General features: G+C 35.1%; 1 protein-coding gene across 1 annotated transcript in view; it reads left to right on the forward strand.

The window, feature by feature from the left end:
- The window catches only part of LOC100368478 (uncharacterized), a 106,664-nt gene that overhangs the window by 28,289 nt on the left and 59,969 nt on the right, over window positions 1–18,406 (forward strand). Inside the window, exons 7-10 of the mRNA XM_085502910.1 lie at window positions 1,625–1,772; window positions 10,976–11,124; window positions 15,622–15,729; window positions 17,989–18,288. Of these exons, the coding sequence (XP_085359036.1) occupies window positions 1,625–1,772; window positions 10,976–11,124; window positions 15,622–15,729; window positions 17,989–18,288 (705 nt within the window). The remainder of the gene's footprint in view (window positions 1–1,624; window positions 1,773–10,975; window positions 11,125–15,621; window positions 15,730–17,988; window positions 18,289–18,406) is intronic.

Here is an 18,406-nt window from a genome sequence, read left to right on the forward strand (position 1 = left end):
TTTTCACCATTCCGGACCCGGATCTCAGTTATGCATGGACGGATTTTGTTCAAATTTAGTACATACATTAAACATAATAGGACCTTGATGCACGTCATTTTTTTTTTGGATCGGGTTCGAAATGGCCGACTGGCGGCCATTTTGTTTTAAAGAATTCAGTTCTGGATCCGTATCTGAGACATGCTTGGATTGATCGAGTTCAAACTTCACACACACAAGGTACATCATGTCACAAATATGTATGTGCATTTGTTGCATGATCTCATTAACGATAGCCAAATGGCGGCCGCTTTAAGGCCGAAAATGCATTGAAATCGCACATTTTCACCATTCCGGACCCGGATCTCAGTTATGCATGGACGGATTTCATTCAAATTTGGTACATACATTAAACATAATAGGACCTTGATGCACGTCTTTTTTTTTTTTCGGATCAAGTTCGAAATGGCCGACTGGCGGCCATTTTGTTAAAGAATTCAGTTCTGGATCCGTATCCAAGACATGTCTGGATTGATCAAGTTCAAACTTCACACACACATGGTACATCATGTCACAAATAGATATGTGCATTTGTTTCATGATCTGCTTAACAATAGCGGAATGATGGCCATTTTAAGGCCGAAAATGCATCAAAATCACGTATTTTCACAATTCCAGAACCGGATCACAGTCATGCATGGATGGATTTTGTTCAGATTTAGCACAATGTGTTGTACATATGCAGGTGCATTTCGGTCATGATCTGCTTTGAATGTATATGTCACTCAAATATGAACGGAACGGGGACGTGTCATTGACAATGACTTGTTATCTTATCATCCCATCATACACCACTCTTTGTTATCTTATTATCTCACCATACACCACTCTTTGTTATCTTATCATCTCACCATACACCACTCTTTGTTATCTTATCATCTCACCATACACCACTCTTTGTTATCTTATCATCTCGCCATACACCACTCTTTGTTATCTTATCATCTCACTATACACCACTCTTTGTTATCTTATCATCTCACCATACACCACTCTTTGTTATCTTATCATCTCACCATACACCACTCTTTGTCATCTTATTATCTCACCATACACCACTCTTTGTTATCTTATTATCTCACTATACACCACTCTTTGTTATCTTATCATCTCACCATACACCACTCTTTGTTATCTTATCATCTCACCATACACCACTCTTTGTTATCTTATCATCTCACCATACACCACTCTTTGTTATCTTATCATCTCACTATACACCACTCTTTGTTATCTTATCATCTCACCATACACCACTCTTTATTATCTTATCATCTCACCATACACCACTCTTTGTTATCTTATCATCTCACCATACACCACTCTTTGTCATCTTATCATCTCACTATACACCACTCTTTGTTATCTTATCATCTCACTATACACCACTCTTTGTTATCTTATCATCTCACTATACACCACTCTTTGTTATCTTATCATCTCACCATACACCATTCTTTGTTATCTTATCACCCTGGATCTTCCAATCATGTTATTAGACAACATACACCAATCTGGGTCTTATCATGTCAACTGACACTACAACGAATCAAACGTGATTACTTGTATGTATGTTTTTCTTAAGGCAATGAGTGGTGTGTTGAGCCAAAAGATTCGAGTAAAATCCATCAAAATGACTGACAAGCGAGTAAGACTTATGAATGAAGTGCTTAGCTGCATTAAACTTATAAAGATGTATGCATGGGAGAATCCATTCATGAACACAATCAAAGGTAAGAACAAGATTTGATTAAGTACACCGAGTAGAATAGAATAGAATAGAATAGAATAGAATAGAATAGAATAGAATAGAATAGAATAGAATAGAATAGAATAGAAAAGAAAAGAAAAGAAAAGAAAAGAAAAGAAAAGAAAAGAAAGATATTGTGTTACTGTAAAAATTCTAAAATTTCGGCCTCTCTAAGAAATTCGCTCACCTGGTTATTTGCCCGATATCAGTATTTTATTCACCTCAAAAATTTCGACTTCACTGAAAATTGCTGGTTATTCTTATTCGAAAATTTCGACTAGTTTTAGTTTTCTCCCAAACAAAAAAAATCGATGTGAGCGTCCAAACAGGACTTTCCCCAAAGGCATGAATCCGAGTTTCTGATTGACTCAGAGATTATTATATAATTACTTCATAATTCAGGTTATGTCCATATTTCGGTCTCCAACATTTTCTCAGAAATTCTACAGCAGATATCAGTGAAACTTGGCAGGTTGATGAACAAGTCTCTGCTGAGTATGCACGTAATTTTTTTTCCAGATCTGAAAATTCCAAGTGGGTCTTTTTCACGATTTTCATCAAAAATTACCTCTCCCGGCAACATTGACAGAACGTCTGCGCATGCTCAGAATAAATTAATTACTGTAAAATACTTTATTTTTGCTTGCAACATTTTTTTGCTATTTTCGCTGAAGGAATGTTTCAGTTAAAATAAAATCCAGCGAATATACCCATTTCTTATATTTTACAGTCAACTTGTCGAAAATCAATGAAAATAAATTCAATACAAAACACCCAGAAAAGTCTTTTCAGCGAATGATTATCCAGCTGAAATAAAATATTTTACAGTAGATTAGATCTGTGAGTAATGCTGCTGTTATTACGGCACGTGATTTCTCCATTGCGTGCAATTTATTATAGTACTGTTTATACATGTGTTCTGTTCGGCTCAGTGGTCTCATTCACTAGTTACTAGAAGAACTAGTAACTTTATTTGATTTCAAGAACTTCAAGAAGGCGGCATAAGAGACGTGTTTGCAAAGGTAAGTTCTCCAGTTTCAACAAAATTGAATGTATATTGGGGTACGATTGGTGTACATTCCGTGACGTATGGACGTGAATATTATGATGATTGCCAGCTTTATATTCTTGTGAAAAGCCAAAAAAGCAAACAATTGTCTCCAATCTACGAAACTAGTTCGTAAACTGTCAAATTATTGTACATGGGGGACATAGTTTTCAACTACGGTAAATCGTTATCCGGTCTTTTGCTTGTGTCGCGATTTCCGAAATATCCACAACTCGGGGGGGTGTGTGTGTGTCCCTGTATCGATCAATTTATTCATTATATAATAGTGGGTTGCCTATGATTATATTCGTATTTTTTATGTTGTGAGCATTAAACTGTTAGTTGTAATGAAAATTTTGCCGATCTCCTGCGATTCAACATGGCGGATGTACAGTGACAACACGTGTATGGACAGTCGGTTGAGTAGTCTGCAACGGACTATGAAATCGCCCGGCGTTTTTTCGGCAGTTTTTTTTTTTTAATATTTTGGATATTTCATTTGCCGTAGTCATTGACACCTACATGTATCCAAGAGTATGATGTTATTGTGAATAGCCTGAATGGGTAAGCTTCGTTTCGACAATGAGCTGTTATTTCTGTGAACAATGTTAAATTATTCTTTGAATGCTCAGTTTATTTTTTGAAAACAACTAATTTTTGGATTAAAAAAAAAATCGTGCCGGTTTCCCCGTCAAAATCGAAGCATAAAGATCTTTCCAGAACATCGGTAAATCTACTACAGCGTTGCGTTCACCACGAGGTCACTGAGCCGTCATTAACATATTTAAATGGGCCACGTGTAAATGGGAACATGGCTGATATTGTATGGTATCGAGCATTTACATTCGACCGAAATCATTCGTTTACGATGAAACTAAGTTGAATATTACTTCCAATTCATAAAAATTCAACTAATTAATTGTTTGTGCGTTATTATAATCATTACTGAATAATAATCAACAATTGCAATACTTCGAAAACAAGTAAGTTATTCACTTGCGAAACACAGAATGACCAGATTGTGCTACCGTGATCATTTGCTACCGGTACTAACCACTAAGCAATGTATTCGTGTTTGTATTTATTCGAAACTTCTTTTAGAACATACTTTACTTTCGTTATCAACAAAATTATAAAAAAGTAATGCATATTACATTATGTGATTTTTGGGGGGGGGGGATTCAATTCCAACATTTCGCAGTGCCTATGAACCAAAGGCCTTTCACTCTTCTCTGAGTGTGACACCTAAACCAGAGGTTTTATGGTGTATAAACTGGCACTAAATGAAAAGGCCATTGAACCTTATTCAAATTTATAAGTACATGTTATTATGTATTTCATTATGAAAACTGACTAAATTAAATGTGATCTTATTTTTAATTGTTTGAACAGAATGATTTATATCAGTAATGACGTTTTCATCCAATATTAATTGTGCAATTGTTAAAATGCCAACCTACACATTTATTGTTTTTGTTTCTAAAATAGACATTTGTAAAAAAAAAATTAAAAAATCATGCTTGATTAAAATTCAAAAAAAAAACAAGATGTAGCCATGTAGCCCCTTTTCTGTTATGTTTCCAACTTCTTCCCAAATAAAACTTGCGAAGGCATGTAATTGCCATACAATCATCAACTGTGGGAAAACTTATATGTTATTGAAAATCTTTATTTTGTTGTCTGTGAATTAATATAATATTTGAAATGGTGTAATGGTGCAAAATATTCTCAAACAATCGGTCTTCTGGTGGCACTACACTGCGCATTTATGCACAGTCAGTATCCCAATGCGCGATCTCAGCTTACTAAGTGATGATGGTGGTTGAAATAGAAAACTGAATACAAAAATCCAGTAACATCTCAAACGAATTTCCGTCTGCTGTGAATGCATGTTTCGTTGCATCAAATAAATAACCCAATTTTATGATAGAAGCTTGCAATCTTGTGCCATACAGGATTGAGCAATAAAAAACATGACACCAATGATCTGAAATTTCAGGAGTGCTCGCTGAAAGTTTATCAATCTTGCGTATTGTCTTGTTCTTTTTCAATCCTGCATTTCAGTTACTAGAATTTATACTAAAAAAAATAGTTTTCTTTTTTCTTCTAATAACTCGGCCACTCTCAAAAACAAATATTTTTCCATGGTCGAAATGCAAGAATACAAAACTACTGTGATTGCATAGCGATACCTGTAGGGCCATTGTCAATTAGTTTGCTTGATCAACACAGCGTTATACATAGGGCTGTTATTGAATCACGGAGAATAAAATCTTGTGATACTAATCTCTAGAACCACTCAGATTGGTACATATGTCTTATGAACCCACATGTGTATATCTTGGACAATACTCATTTTAAACTTTTATTTTTTTTTACAGTGGTGCTGTGAACTGCTTCAATTTCGCAAGGCAGTTTTTTCTGGGTTCCTACAACATGGAGTGTCAGGGACTTTATTGAAATGTTGTACACAAATTTCATAAAATCCTGAATATATCTAGAAGTGAAAATTAAATGGTTTACAGTATTTTATACCATTAATAATGATTGAAATGCAATAATATCACTGCACTAAAAAGACTTCGAACAATTATTTGTTTCTTCTCCATTGAAGGTTATGAGCAGACCAACCTATATCACTACTGGCTTTCTTAATTATTACATGTACTTGCTCTGAAAACATAGCTTTTACAATTGTTTAAATTAACAGATGTTGTTCTATGTAGAATAAATACATTTTATATAATAAACCTTACTGTATTAATAACAAATTGTATTTGACAACATGAGAATGATTCTGATGCCCAGTGGTGTTGTTGAAACAAACTCAGGTCCTGGTACTAAGACTTGATTAACAAAGAAGTCATGTACATGTACATCAAGGTTCACTCAGATTTATGAATGCAGTTTCTTGAGCAAATATACATGTATGACAAATAGTTTTGTTGCACTTGTGTACTCTGAGATTCTGAACATGGATCAGTGGAAGTTTTTAGTTGTCAGTACAAAACTAGATTATGGGAAATCACTTTATGATGAGTTGTACCCACAAAGAGTACATAATTATTCACCTGTTTGCAGATGTTCCTTGTACTACCTGTACTTTATAATCAAATAACGGGGACTGTGACATTTCATGTCTTGTTTTATTGGTAACAAAAGTATATTCTAAACAAACACAACAGCATTGCGTAGCAGCAAATGATCATGGTTACAAAATCTGGTCATGCTGCATTTCACAATTGTTACTACATGTATTATATTAATAATGATTATTACTCAGTAGTGATTATAATAATGTACAAAAAATAAATTTGTTGAATTGTTATAAAATGCAAATAAAATCCAACTTAGTTTCATTGTAAGGAAACGATTCCGGTTGCATATAAACATTTGATGCTGTAGGATCCGCCATGGTCTTTTCTCTTATGTCAAATAGGTCAAATCGCTAATTAACCAATCAAACAGCTGGATGATGTCAATGTGTTCAAATTACCATAGCTCATTCATTTATTCCTAAATGATTTACCAGGACAACTAGATAAGTCATGTAAACAACAAATCAATTAGTAGCCTGTTATATGCTGTGACCTTGTCTTTGTGTCAGAAACTGAAGCAGGTTTACAAAATTGTCTCAATAAGTTGGCATCCTACTGCAGTATGTGGAACCTAAAAGTAAACACATCTGAAGCAAAAATTATGATTTGTAATAAAAATGGCAAATTATTAAATCATAAGTATAGTGTTTGTTATGAAAATGAAGAACTAGATATAGTTAAAAATTATAAATATTTAGGAATAGCATTTAAACCAAGTGGAAAGTTTGATCTAGCAAAAGAACATTTTTACAAAAAAGCATATATATATATCAATATAACTATATCAAAAAAATAATAAGCACATCGACAAATAGCAACTTGGATCAACATTTTTGACCATATAATAAGACCAATACTAACTTATGGATGTGAAATATGGGTTCAGAGAAGTATACAGATAAAACATACATAGAAAAATTAAATTTGAAATTGTGTAAAATGCTTCTTCAAGTTAACCAGTCAGCATCAAATCTAGCAGTTCATGGGGAATTGGGCAGATACCAAATATCAGTTTTCATTAAAAAAATTATGGCCAGATATTGGTATAAAATATGTAACAAAAATGGAAACAAACTAGTAAATGAGGCAATTTCCTGTAATATTATTGATCAATCACAATCAATACAAGAAATAATAGGCGAAAGTGAAATTAATAATTATTGGAAAGAGACCAAGAAAAGCATACATCACATAAGTGATCAAATAGAAGCCAGTTATGTAGATTTGTGGGGAAAAGCAATTAATTCAGAAAAATCTAAATCTGAGGAAAATAATAAATTAAGAACTTACAGTAAATTCAAAAAAGAATTTAAAACAGCAGTACTTGACAAAAATTAAAAATCCAATTTATAGAAAATATATATGCAAACTCAGAATTAGTGATCATAATTTAATGATAGAGAAAGGTCGTCATCCAAGACCAGAAACAAAAGCGGATGATAGAATGTGTGAAAGGTGTGGTACTAATAAAGTTGAGGATGAATTTCACTTTCTGTTTGATTGTCCACAAAAAAGCAAGAATGAGGTTATTTCAATCAGCACAAACCTCAAATCATCATTTCAATATGTTAGATAATGAAGCAAAGTTTATATATATATTATGGGCAACATATAGAACTGGCAATTTATATTAACGAAAGTGCCATTTTCTAAACCAGTGTCAACAGTATATTTATTTTCATCTCTTCTTTTTTGTAGTTTTTGTTTTGTTTCTTAGAATAGTATGTTCTATTCAAAATGAATAATGTCAATAAAGTTAAAGTTTAAATATGTTAATGTTATTGAACACAACACTGAAGAGACTTGCTGATGTTGTAGTCCAATCTTTTGACTTGGATTTTGATGAAAAAACGGCATGATTTTTTTTAAATCAAAAAAATTTGTTGTTTTCAAAAAATAAACGTCCGTCGTCCGTGTCAATGTTTTACTTTTTCGACTTCTTCTTGAAAACTACAAGCCTGAATGCTTTAATACTTGGTGTATATGTACCTTGGGTAGACCTCTCTCTGATTTGTTCATTTCATGATCATATCTTCAATTCTCTAATTTTGGTGAATATTTTTGTCATTTTTGGTAAAAAGTGATATTTTTGACTTCTTGTTAAAAACCGCATGTCCAATTGCTTTGATATTACATATATAGATACTACATGTGAATCTCTCTCAGATTTGTTCATTTTGTAATGATATCTTTAGTTCTCTAATTTTAATGAATATTTTTGTCATTTTTAGTAAAAAGTTATATTTTCAACTTCTTGTTAAAAACCGCAAGTCCAATTGCTTTGATATTACATATATAGGTACTACATGTGGACCTCTCTCGGATTTGTTCACTTTGTAATGATATCTTTAATTCTCTAATTTTGGTGAATATTTTTGTCATTTTTGGTAAAAAGTGATATTTTCGACTTCTTGTTAAAAAACACAAGTTCGATTGCTTTGATAATATATATATAGGTACTACATGTAGACCTCTTTCAGATTTGTTCATTTAGTGATGATATCTTTAATTAATATTTTTAATTAATTTTGATGATTATTTTTGTCATTTTTAGTAAAAAGTGATATTTTCAACTTCTTGTTAAAAACCGCAAGTCCAATTGCTTTGATATTACATATATAGGTACTACATGTGGACCTCTCTCAGATTTGTTCATTTTGTAATGATATCTTTAATTCTCTAATTTTAATGAATATTTTTGTCATTTTTGGTAAAAAGTGATATTTTCGACGACTTGTTAAAAACCACAAGTCCAATTGCTTTGATATTACATATATAGGTACTACATGTGGACCTCTCTCAGATTTATTTATTTTGTAATGATATCTTTAATTCTCTAATTTTGGTGAATATTTTTGTCATTTTTGGTAAAAAGTGATATTTTCTTCTTGTTAAAAACCACAATCAGTTATGGTGAAAAATGATATTTTTGAATTCTTGTTGAAAACAGCAAGTCCCATTGCATTGATACTATGCATATTGTTCATTTTCTAATGATATCTTCTGTTCTTTAATTAGTCCCCGTTCGGACGAAGTCCGAAAACGGGGACTTATAATTCGGTCTCCGTTCGTGCGCCTGTGCGTTCGTGCGTCCGTCCGGAGTCATATCTCAGAATCCCTTGGACCGATTCTGTTCATTCTTTGCATGTGCCTAGTACTTTAGATGGGACATATGCACATGCAGTGGTTTCGCGATCTGATTCAAAATGGCCGACTGGCAGCCATCTTGTTTTTTGAAAATGTTGTATTTTGGACATGCTTTGTCAGTTTTTATTCAAACTCGGTACATAGATTATACATCTTAGGATACATGTCCATGACGATTTATTTCACAATTGGATCATAGATGGCCGACTGGCAGCCATCTTGTTTTTTGAAAATGTTGTATTTTAGACATGCTTTGTCAGTTTTCATTCAAATTTAGTACATAGATCATACATGTTAGGATACATGTCCCCGACCATCCGTGAGTTCCTGAGTCCGTCCGTGTGTCCGTCCGTCCGTCCGTCACTCTGTCCAGAGTCATATTTCAGAATCCTGTGGACTGATCCTGTTCATTCTTTGCATGTGCCTAGTACCTTATGTGGGACATATACACATGCAGTGGCTTAGGTGATTTGATTCAAAATGGCCGACTGGCAGCCATCTTGTTTTTTGAAAATGTTGTATTTTGGACATGCTTTGTCAGTTGTCATTCAAACTTGGTACATAGATTATACATATTAGGATACATGTCCATGACGATTTATTTCGCAATTGGATCAAAGATGGTCGACTGGCAGGCATCTTGTTTTTTTATGCGGTATTTTGGACGTGCTCTGTCAGTTTTCATTCAAATTTGGCACATACATGTACTTTATACATGTTAGGATGCATGTCCATGACAATTTGTTTCAAAATCTGGTCAAGGATGGCCGATTGACAGCCATCTGACTTTTTGGCCTTACTGCAATATTTCCACAATTTATGTACCATTTTCATTCATATTAGGCACATACATCATACATATCAGTGTGTTTCATAATCAGATCAAAGATGGCCGAATAACGGCTGTTTTTATTTTGGCCATATTACTACTACAAGGAACACAATCTGTTGTATACGCCACTTGGAATTCAAGTTTCAAGGACATGCTCACGACAACCCCTCCGCTTTAATATGACGAGCACAAAGAGAACTTTTAAAAATTTAATGGGGACTGTGTCATTTTCAATGACTTGTTGAAATGTGCATTGCTAACAGCGGAGCTATCTCAGCTGAGAGGCTGCTTGTTTTAATATAAACTGCTGTTTATGGCAGAATCTAGTCCCTCAAATAAGGACACGTGAGCTTAGATTTTAACTGGATATATTGCACTGGGTCGATAAGATACAAACTGTCCCAGTTGCTAAACTTCTATCTCGGACTTCCATGTTTCTTTTGTCCAATGGGTACCTGTACTTTGAACATTCACAAGAGAGGTAACTTGATACATTAACAACTCTTTTGACCTAGTTTTGTACTGACCTCTTCTCCCGCATCTTGATGTGTTTTTTTCTTGTCATAATACTTACTGATTGATGACTTGTTTTGATTTTGAGTTGTTCAGCCTACAACTCCGCAATGACCTTTGCTTTTACCGTGAAACATGGGGAAGTTTACGTCAATTTGAAGGACATTCCATTTTTTAAAAACTAACGAAGCACACTGTCTATCATCTCCATTTTTTCATTTGATGATTTCTAATCCAAAAAAATTGACGGTTCGAAAATGCACCTTAATTTTGCACTCCAAAAACACGTCAGACTTCCAACACAAATTATTTAAAACCGGTCTAAATTTTAGAGTTTCTATGGTGTTTGGCTATAAGCTAAATTGTATTCACTGCACTTGAGATATTTGTTTTAAACAAATCAATCAGTATATCAGGTTGTGAGAATGTGTTATGAAGCTTTTACAAAAATCAATTCAAACATGGGTACCAGATACCATAGTATCCAACAAGATGGCAGATTACATAAATATAGTCGCCGGTCAATAGTAAATACATGTTTGTTGTAGGTATTAGGAAAAATGAAAGGCGATATCTTGAGAGAGCAGCATATGCCAATAGTATAGGTATATCCCTTGGACCTGTTATACCACAAATTGCAACAATAGTAACAATATGTATATATCTTGCAATGGGAAATACTCTTACTGGTGCAGAGGTGAGTAAAGATATTATTTCTTGCTTCAGTGAGAAATGCTGCATGATAAATGTATATGGCAGTGTCAGTCTAGTTGTCAATAGACAGCATGGCAGTGTCAGTCCAGTTGTCAATAGACAGCATGGCAGTGTCAATCTAGTTGTCAATAGACAGCACGGCAGTGTCAATCTAGTTGTCAATAGGCATGGCAGTGTCAATCTAGTTGTCAATAGACAGCATGGCAGTGTCAATCTAGTTGTCAATAGACAGCATGGCAGTGTCAGTCTATAGTTGTCAATGGACAGCATGGCAGTGTCAATCTAGTTGTCAATAGACAGCATGGCAGTGTCAATCTAGTTGTCAATAGATAGCATGGCAGTGTCAATCTAGTTGTCAATAGATAGCATGGCAGTGTCAATCTAGTTGTCAATAGATAGCATGGCAGTGTCAATCTAGTTGTCAATAGACAGTATGACAATGTCAATCTAGTTGTCAATAGACAGCATGGCAGTGTCAATCTAGTTGTCAATAGACAGTATGGCAGTGTCAATCTAGTTGTCAATAGACAGCATGGCAGTGTCAGTCTAGTTGTCAATAAACAGTATGGCAGTGTCAATCTAGTTGTCAATGGACAGTATGGCAGTGTCAATCTAGTTGTCAATAGACAGCATGGCAGTGTCAATCTAGTTGTCAATAGACAGTATGGCAGTGTCAATCTAGTTGTCAATAGACAGTATGGCAGTGTCAGTCTAGTTGTCAATAGACAGCATGGCAGTGTCAATCTAGTTGTCAATAGACAGTATGGCAGTGTCAATCTAGTTGTCAATAGACAGCATGGCAGTGTCAGTCTAGTTGTCAATAGACAGTATGGCAGTGTTAATCTAGTTGTCAATAGACAGCATGGCAGTGTCAATCTAGTTGTCAATAGACAGTATGGCAGTGTCAATCTAGTTGTCAATAGACAGCATGGCAGTGTCAGTCTAGTTGTCAATAAACAGTATGGCAGTGTCAATCTAGTTGTCAATAGACAGCATGGCAGTGTCAGTCTAGTTGTCAATAAACAGTATGGCAGTGTCAATCTAGTTGTCAATAGACAGCATGGCAGTGTCAGTCTAGTTGTCAATAAACAGTATGGCAGTGTCAATCTAGTTGTCAATAGACAGCATGGCAGTGTCAATCTAGTTGTCAATAGACAGTATGGCAGTGTCAATCTAGTTGTCAATAGACAGCATGGCAGTGTCAGTCTAGTTGTCAATAAACAGTATGGCAGTGTCAATCTAGTTGTCAATAGACAGTATGGCAGTGTCAATCTAGTTGTCAATAGACAGTATGGCAGTGTCAGTCTAGTTGTCAATAGACAGCATGGCAGTGTCAATCTAGTTGTCAATAGACAGTATGGCAGTGTCAATCTAGTTGTCAATAGACAGCATGGCAGTGTCAGTCTAGTTGTCAATAGACAGCATGGCAGTGTCAATCTAGTTGTCAATAGACAGTATGGCAGTGTCAATCTAGTTGTCAATAGACAGCATGGCAGTGTCAGTCTAGTTGTCAATAAACAGTATGGCAGTGTCAATCTAGTTGTCAATAGACAGCATGGCAGTGTCAGTCTAGTTGTCAATAAACAGTATGGCAGTGTCAATCTAGTTGTCAATAGACAGCATGGCAGTGTCAGTCTAGTTGTCAATAAACAGTATGGCAGTGTCAATCTAGTTGTCAATAGACAGCATGGCAGTGTCAATCTAGTTGTCAATAGACAGTATGGCAGTGTCAATCTAGTTGTCAATAGACAGCATGGCAGTGTCAGTCTAGTTGTCAATAAACAGTATGGCAGTGTCAATCTAGTTGTCAATAGACAGTATGGCAGTGCATGTCAGTCTAGTTGTCAATGGACAGCATGGCAGTGTCAATCTAGTTGTCAATAGACAGTATGGCAGTGTCAATCTAGTTGTCAATGGACAGTATGGCAGTGTCAATCTAGTTGTCAATGGACAGCATGGCAGTGTCAATCTAGTTGTCAATAGACAGTATGGCAGTGTCAATCTAGTTGTCAATAGACAGTATGGCAGTGTCAATCTAGTTGTCAATAGACAGCATGGCAGTGTCAGTCTAGTTGTCAATAAACAGTATGGCAGTGTCAATCTAGTTGTCAATAGACAGTATGGCAGTGCATGTCAGTCTAGTTGTCAATGGACAGCATGGCAGTGTCAATCTAGTTGTCAATAGACAGTATGGCAGTGTCAATCTAGTTGTCAATGGACAGTATGGCAGTGTCAATCTAGTTGTCAATGGACAGCATGGCAGTGTCAACCTAGTTGTCAATAGACAGCATGGCAGTGTCAATCTAGTTGTCAATAGACAGCATGGCAGTGTCAGTCTAGTTGTCAATAGACAGTATGGCAGTGTCAATCTAGTTAGTCCCCGTTCAGACGCAGTCCGAAAACGGGGACTTATGTTTTGCCCTGTGTGCGTCCGTCCGTGCGTCCGTGATCACCTGTATCTCGAACATGCATGGACCGATTAAGTTCAAACTTCACTCATACATCACACATTATATGGGACATATGCACATGCATTTTTTTCATGATCCGATTAACGATAGCCGAATAGCGGCCATTTTAAGGCCGAAAATGCATCAAAATCGCACATTTTCACCATTCCGGACCCAGATCTCAGTTATGCATGGACGGATTTTGTTCAAATTTGGTACATACATTAAACACAATAGGACCTTGATGCACGTCATTTTTTTTTTTGGATCGGGTTCGAAATGGCCGACTGGCGGCCATTTTGTTTTAAAGAATTCAGTTCTGGATCCGTATCTGAGACATGCTTGGATTGATCGAGTTCAAACTTCACACACACAAGGTACATCATGTCACAAATATGTATGTGCATTTGTTTCATGATCTCATTAACGATAGCCAAATGGCGGCCGCTTTAAGGCCGAAAATGCATTGAAATCGCACATTTTCATCATTCCGGACACGGATCTCAGTTATGCATGGACGGATTTCATTCAAATTTGGTACATACATTAAACATAATAGGACCTTGATGCACGTCATTTTTTTTTTCGGATCAAGTTCGAAATAGCCGACTGGCGGCCATTTTGTTTTAAAGAATTCAGTTCTGGATCCGTATCCGAGACATGTCTGGATTGATCAAGTTCAAACTTCACACACACAAGGTACATCATGTCACAAATATGTATGTGCATTTGTTTCATGATCTCATTAACGATAGCCAAATGGGGGCCGCTTTAAGGCCGAAAATGCATTGAAATCGCACATTTTCACCATTCCGGACCCGTATCTCAGTTATGCATGGATGGATTTTGTTCAAATTTGGTACATACATTAAACATAATAGGACCTTGATGCACGTCTTTTTTTTTTTTGGATCAAGTTCGAAATGGCCGACTGGCGGCCATTTTGTTAAAGAATTCAGTTCTGGATCCGTATCCAAGACATGTCTGGATTGATCAAGTTCAAACTTCACACACACATGGTACATCATGTCACAAATAGATATGTGCATTTGTTTCATGATCTGCTTAACAATAGCGGAATGATGGCCATTTTAAGGCCATTTTCACAATTCCAGAACCGGATCTCAGTCATGCATGGATGGATTTTGTTCAGATTTAGCACAATGTGTTGTACATATGCAGGTGCATTTCGGTCATGATCTGCTTTGAATGTATATGTCACTCAAATATGAACGGAACGGGGACGTGTCATTGACAATGACTTGTTGTCAATAGACAGCATGGCCACTGTCAATCTAGTTTCAATAGACAGTATTGCAATGTCAATCCATTTTTGGGTTGTGGTTGAGATCTTTGCATATTAATTACCTAATTTGCATGATATTTCAACAATGTTTAGCTGTTCCATGAATGTTCAGATAATAAGAACCACCACTTAATGTTTTTTGATTAAATTTGATACATAGATGTTTTAGGGCTATGCATCGACCTGATTAGATTTGGTTTAAAATATGTGCATATTAATTCCCTAATTTCCATAAATAACCAATTTTCAGCTTTTAGACTGATACCCATTAGTTTTACATTTAAAATCTGTGCAAATTAATTATCCAGTTTCAATATTTGACATCAATATTTCAATTACTTTTTTAAGAATTAATCATCACATTATAAGGAGACACATATCTTATTAGTTTTGTGTTGAAATTCATGCATAATAATTAGGTTGAACACCACAGATGTAAAATTAAATTTATTTTCTATAAGTACATGTATTATTCAATAATGTGGATCACATTTTTTTCACGATGTGCAGCTCAAATAAGCAGGCAAATAGTGCAAAGTTTCTTGTTTGAAAGGCTAATCTTATATTTTGAATTAATTTTTAGTGTGTCTCCAATACTCTCAGCAACAGGAGTTCTTTCTAAGCTTTCTTTGATTTCAACATTACAAATAGATTTAACAGAATATTCTTAAATGTTTATTTCAGTCAAAAACAAACTAACACTATGTTTTGTACTTCTTTCAAGGCATTTACACTGGTCTCTGTGTTGAATACTCTTCGTATGCTGTTTTCTCTATTGCCATTTACTGTAAAAATATTTGTAGACTGTAAAGTTGCCGCTGTAAGAATAAAGGTGAGAGAACTGAACATAGTTATGTGATAAATAAACACCAACTCTAAGAGGTATTTGGCTTAGACAGCAACATGGCTTCCTCTTAATAACTATCAATGTGAAAACTTACCTCAAACAGACAATGGTTGTTTCTGTAAAGGTCTGGCTGAACTTATTTGGTTTTTTTTGTTTGAAACAATCGTTACTAATTTACAAGGAATTACAGTCACCTCATACCAAAACTATTTCGTACCACACTTTGTACTAAATTGCCTCCCCACATATCTGTGGTATCCCTCTAAGCTGCAGGCGGGATTCACAAGTATAAAATGATGTCACATGAGTGAGGAATGCTGGGAAATTATATATTTATCATATTCTTATACACAGTCTGCAAAGTGTAGACTAATTTCTAGTAGGAGTTGTTCAATTTTTTTTGCTTTGCTGTCGACTTTGTTGAGCGGAGCTTAATAATATGAGTGATTGTCTGTCGGCGTCCATGTCAACTTTTTACTTTTTCAACTTCTTTTTAGCTCCGCTGTCGACTTTGTCGAGCGGAGCTTATCATATGAGTGATTGCCTGTCGTCGTCCGTGTCAATGTTCTACTTTTTCGACTTCTTCTTGAAAACTACAAGTCTGAATGCTTTAATACTTGGTGTATATGTACCTTGGGTAGACCTCTCTCAGATTTGTTCATTTCATTATGATATCTTCAATTCTCTAATTTTGGTGAATATTTTTGTCATTTTTGGTAAAAAGTGATATTTTCAACTTCTTGTTAAAAACCGCAAGTCCAATTGCTTTGATATTACATATATAGGTACTATATGTGGTCCTCTCTCATATTTGTTCATTTCATTATGATATCTTCAACTCTCTAATTTGGGTGAATATTTTTATCATTTTTGGTAAAAAGTGATATTTTCGACTTCTTGTTAAAAACCGCAAGTCCAATTGCTTTGATATTACATATATAGGTACTACATGTGGACCTCTCTCAGATTTGTTCATTTTCTAATGATATCTTTAATTCTTTTATTTTGGTGAATATTTTTGTCATTTTTGGTAAAAAGTGATATTTTCAACTTCTTGTTGAAAACCGCAAGTCCAATTGCTTTGATATTACATATATAGGTACTACATGTGGACCTCTCTCAGATTTGTTCATTTTCTAATGATATCTTTAACTCTTTTATTTTGGTGAATATTTTTGTCATTTTTGGTAAAAAGTGATATTTTCGACTTCTTGTTGAAAACCGCAAGTCCAATTGCTTTGATATTACATATATAGGTACTACATGTGGACCTCTCTCAGATTTGTTCATTTTCTAATGATATCTTCTGTTCTTTACTTGCCATGTGCATTGCTAACAGCGGAGCTATCTCAGCCGACAGGCTGCTTGTTGAAAACTCTTTTAGATTTGTTCATTTCATGATGATCTCTTCAATTCTCTGGTTTCTCTGGTGGCCCCTCGCTAAGTCGCGGGTGTCGGGATCCAAGCAAAAACCGTGACTTATTGAGGGCCGCGACTTACCGAGGGACTTCGTGAAATAGGGGGGGGGGGGTCGTGCACATATAAACCCTTGGTTTAGTTAATTGAAAGATTAGAAACATATTTACAAATTGTATGATGTATCATATGTGTCAGGCAGTATTCTAATAAAATCATGACTATGTTTGCTGTTTGGGTCTGATATTATGTAGGTCGTTTGCTGTTGCTTGCGACTTCGACGGTAACAGCTTCCAAAATATTTTTGGGAGCCATCCAAGTACCCGCGACTTAGCCAAATCGCGACTTAGCGAGGGGTCACTGTATCTAATTTTGGTGATTATTTGTGTCATTTTTGGTTTTAATCCTTGTTGAAAACCAATTGCTTTGATACTATACATATTTACATTTTCTAATGATATCTTCAGTTCTTTAATTGAAATGTGCATTGCTAACAGTGAAACTATCTCAGCCAACAGGCTGCTTGTTTAATAAATTACTAATGACTCTTTTTAAATTTGTTAACATAAAAATGCAGACATGCATTGTGCACCTTGTATTGAACGCCACTGTTTTGAATCCCCTGGCTAGTAAATCTGGTTTTACTGTATTTGACAAATTTATTAACATAATTCAACAGGGACATGCATCACACACTGTGTATTGAACTGCGCATTAAGATTATTGGCTATTTACATTACAATCAGGTATGTTTGTTTAGGATTAAAGCTCATGCATGTTAGCTTTACTGTCATCAAGTATATTGAATTTTGTTATCCAACATTTCAGAACTTGTTAATGATGGAAGAATACGAATGCTTCACAACAAAACCCAAAAATAAAAATCATGCCATTGAGATTGTCAATGCTACCTTTGCATGGGATAAACAAGAACAACAAAATAATGATGAAAAAAAAGAATCTGCATCTAAGAAAGAAGTTAAATCTAATTTTAATTCTGAAAAAGTAGATGTTACCATGGAAACAACAAATGCATCTGACAAGGAAACTATGGAGATGAATGAAAAGGATTTAAATAGTGAAAATATTGTGGAAGTTCTCTTCAACATAAACCTTACAGTAATGAAGGTGAGCATGTCTGTTTGTCTGTCCATCCATCTGTTTGCACGTCTGTGTACATTTATCTGTCCATCTGTGTGTTTATCCATCTACTTGTCTGTTCATGTCTTTTTGTCTGTCTGATTAT

This window comes from Saccoglossus kowalevskii, chromosome 1, assembly GCF_978046115.1.
Source record: "Saccoglossus kowalevskii chromosome 1, keSacKowa6.1, whole genome shotgun sequence".
In the NCBI taxonomy this organism is placed as follows: Eukaryota; Metazoa; Hemichordata; class Enteropneusta; family Harrimaniidae; genus Saccoglossus; species Saccoglossus kowalevskii.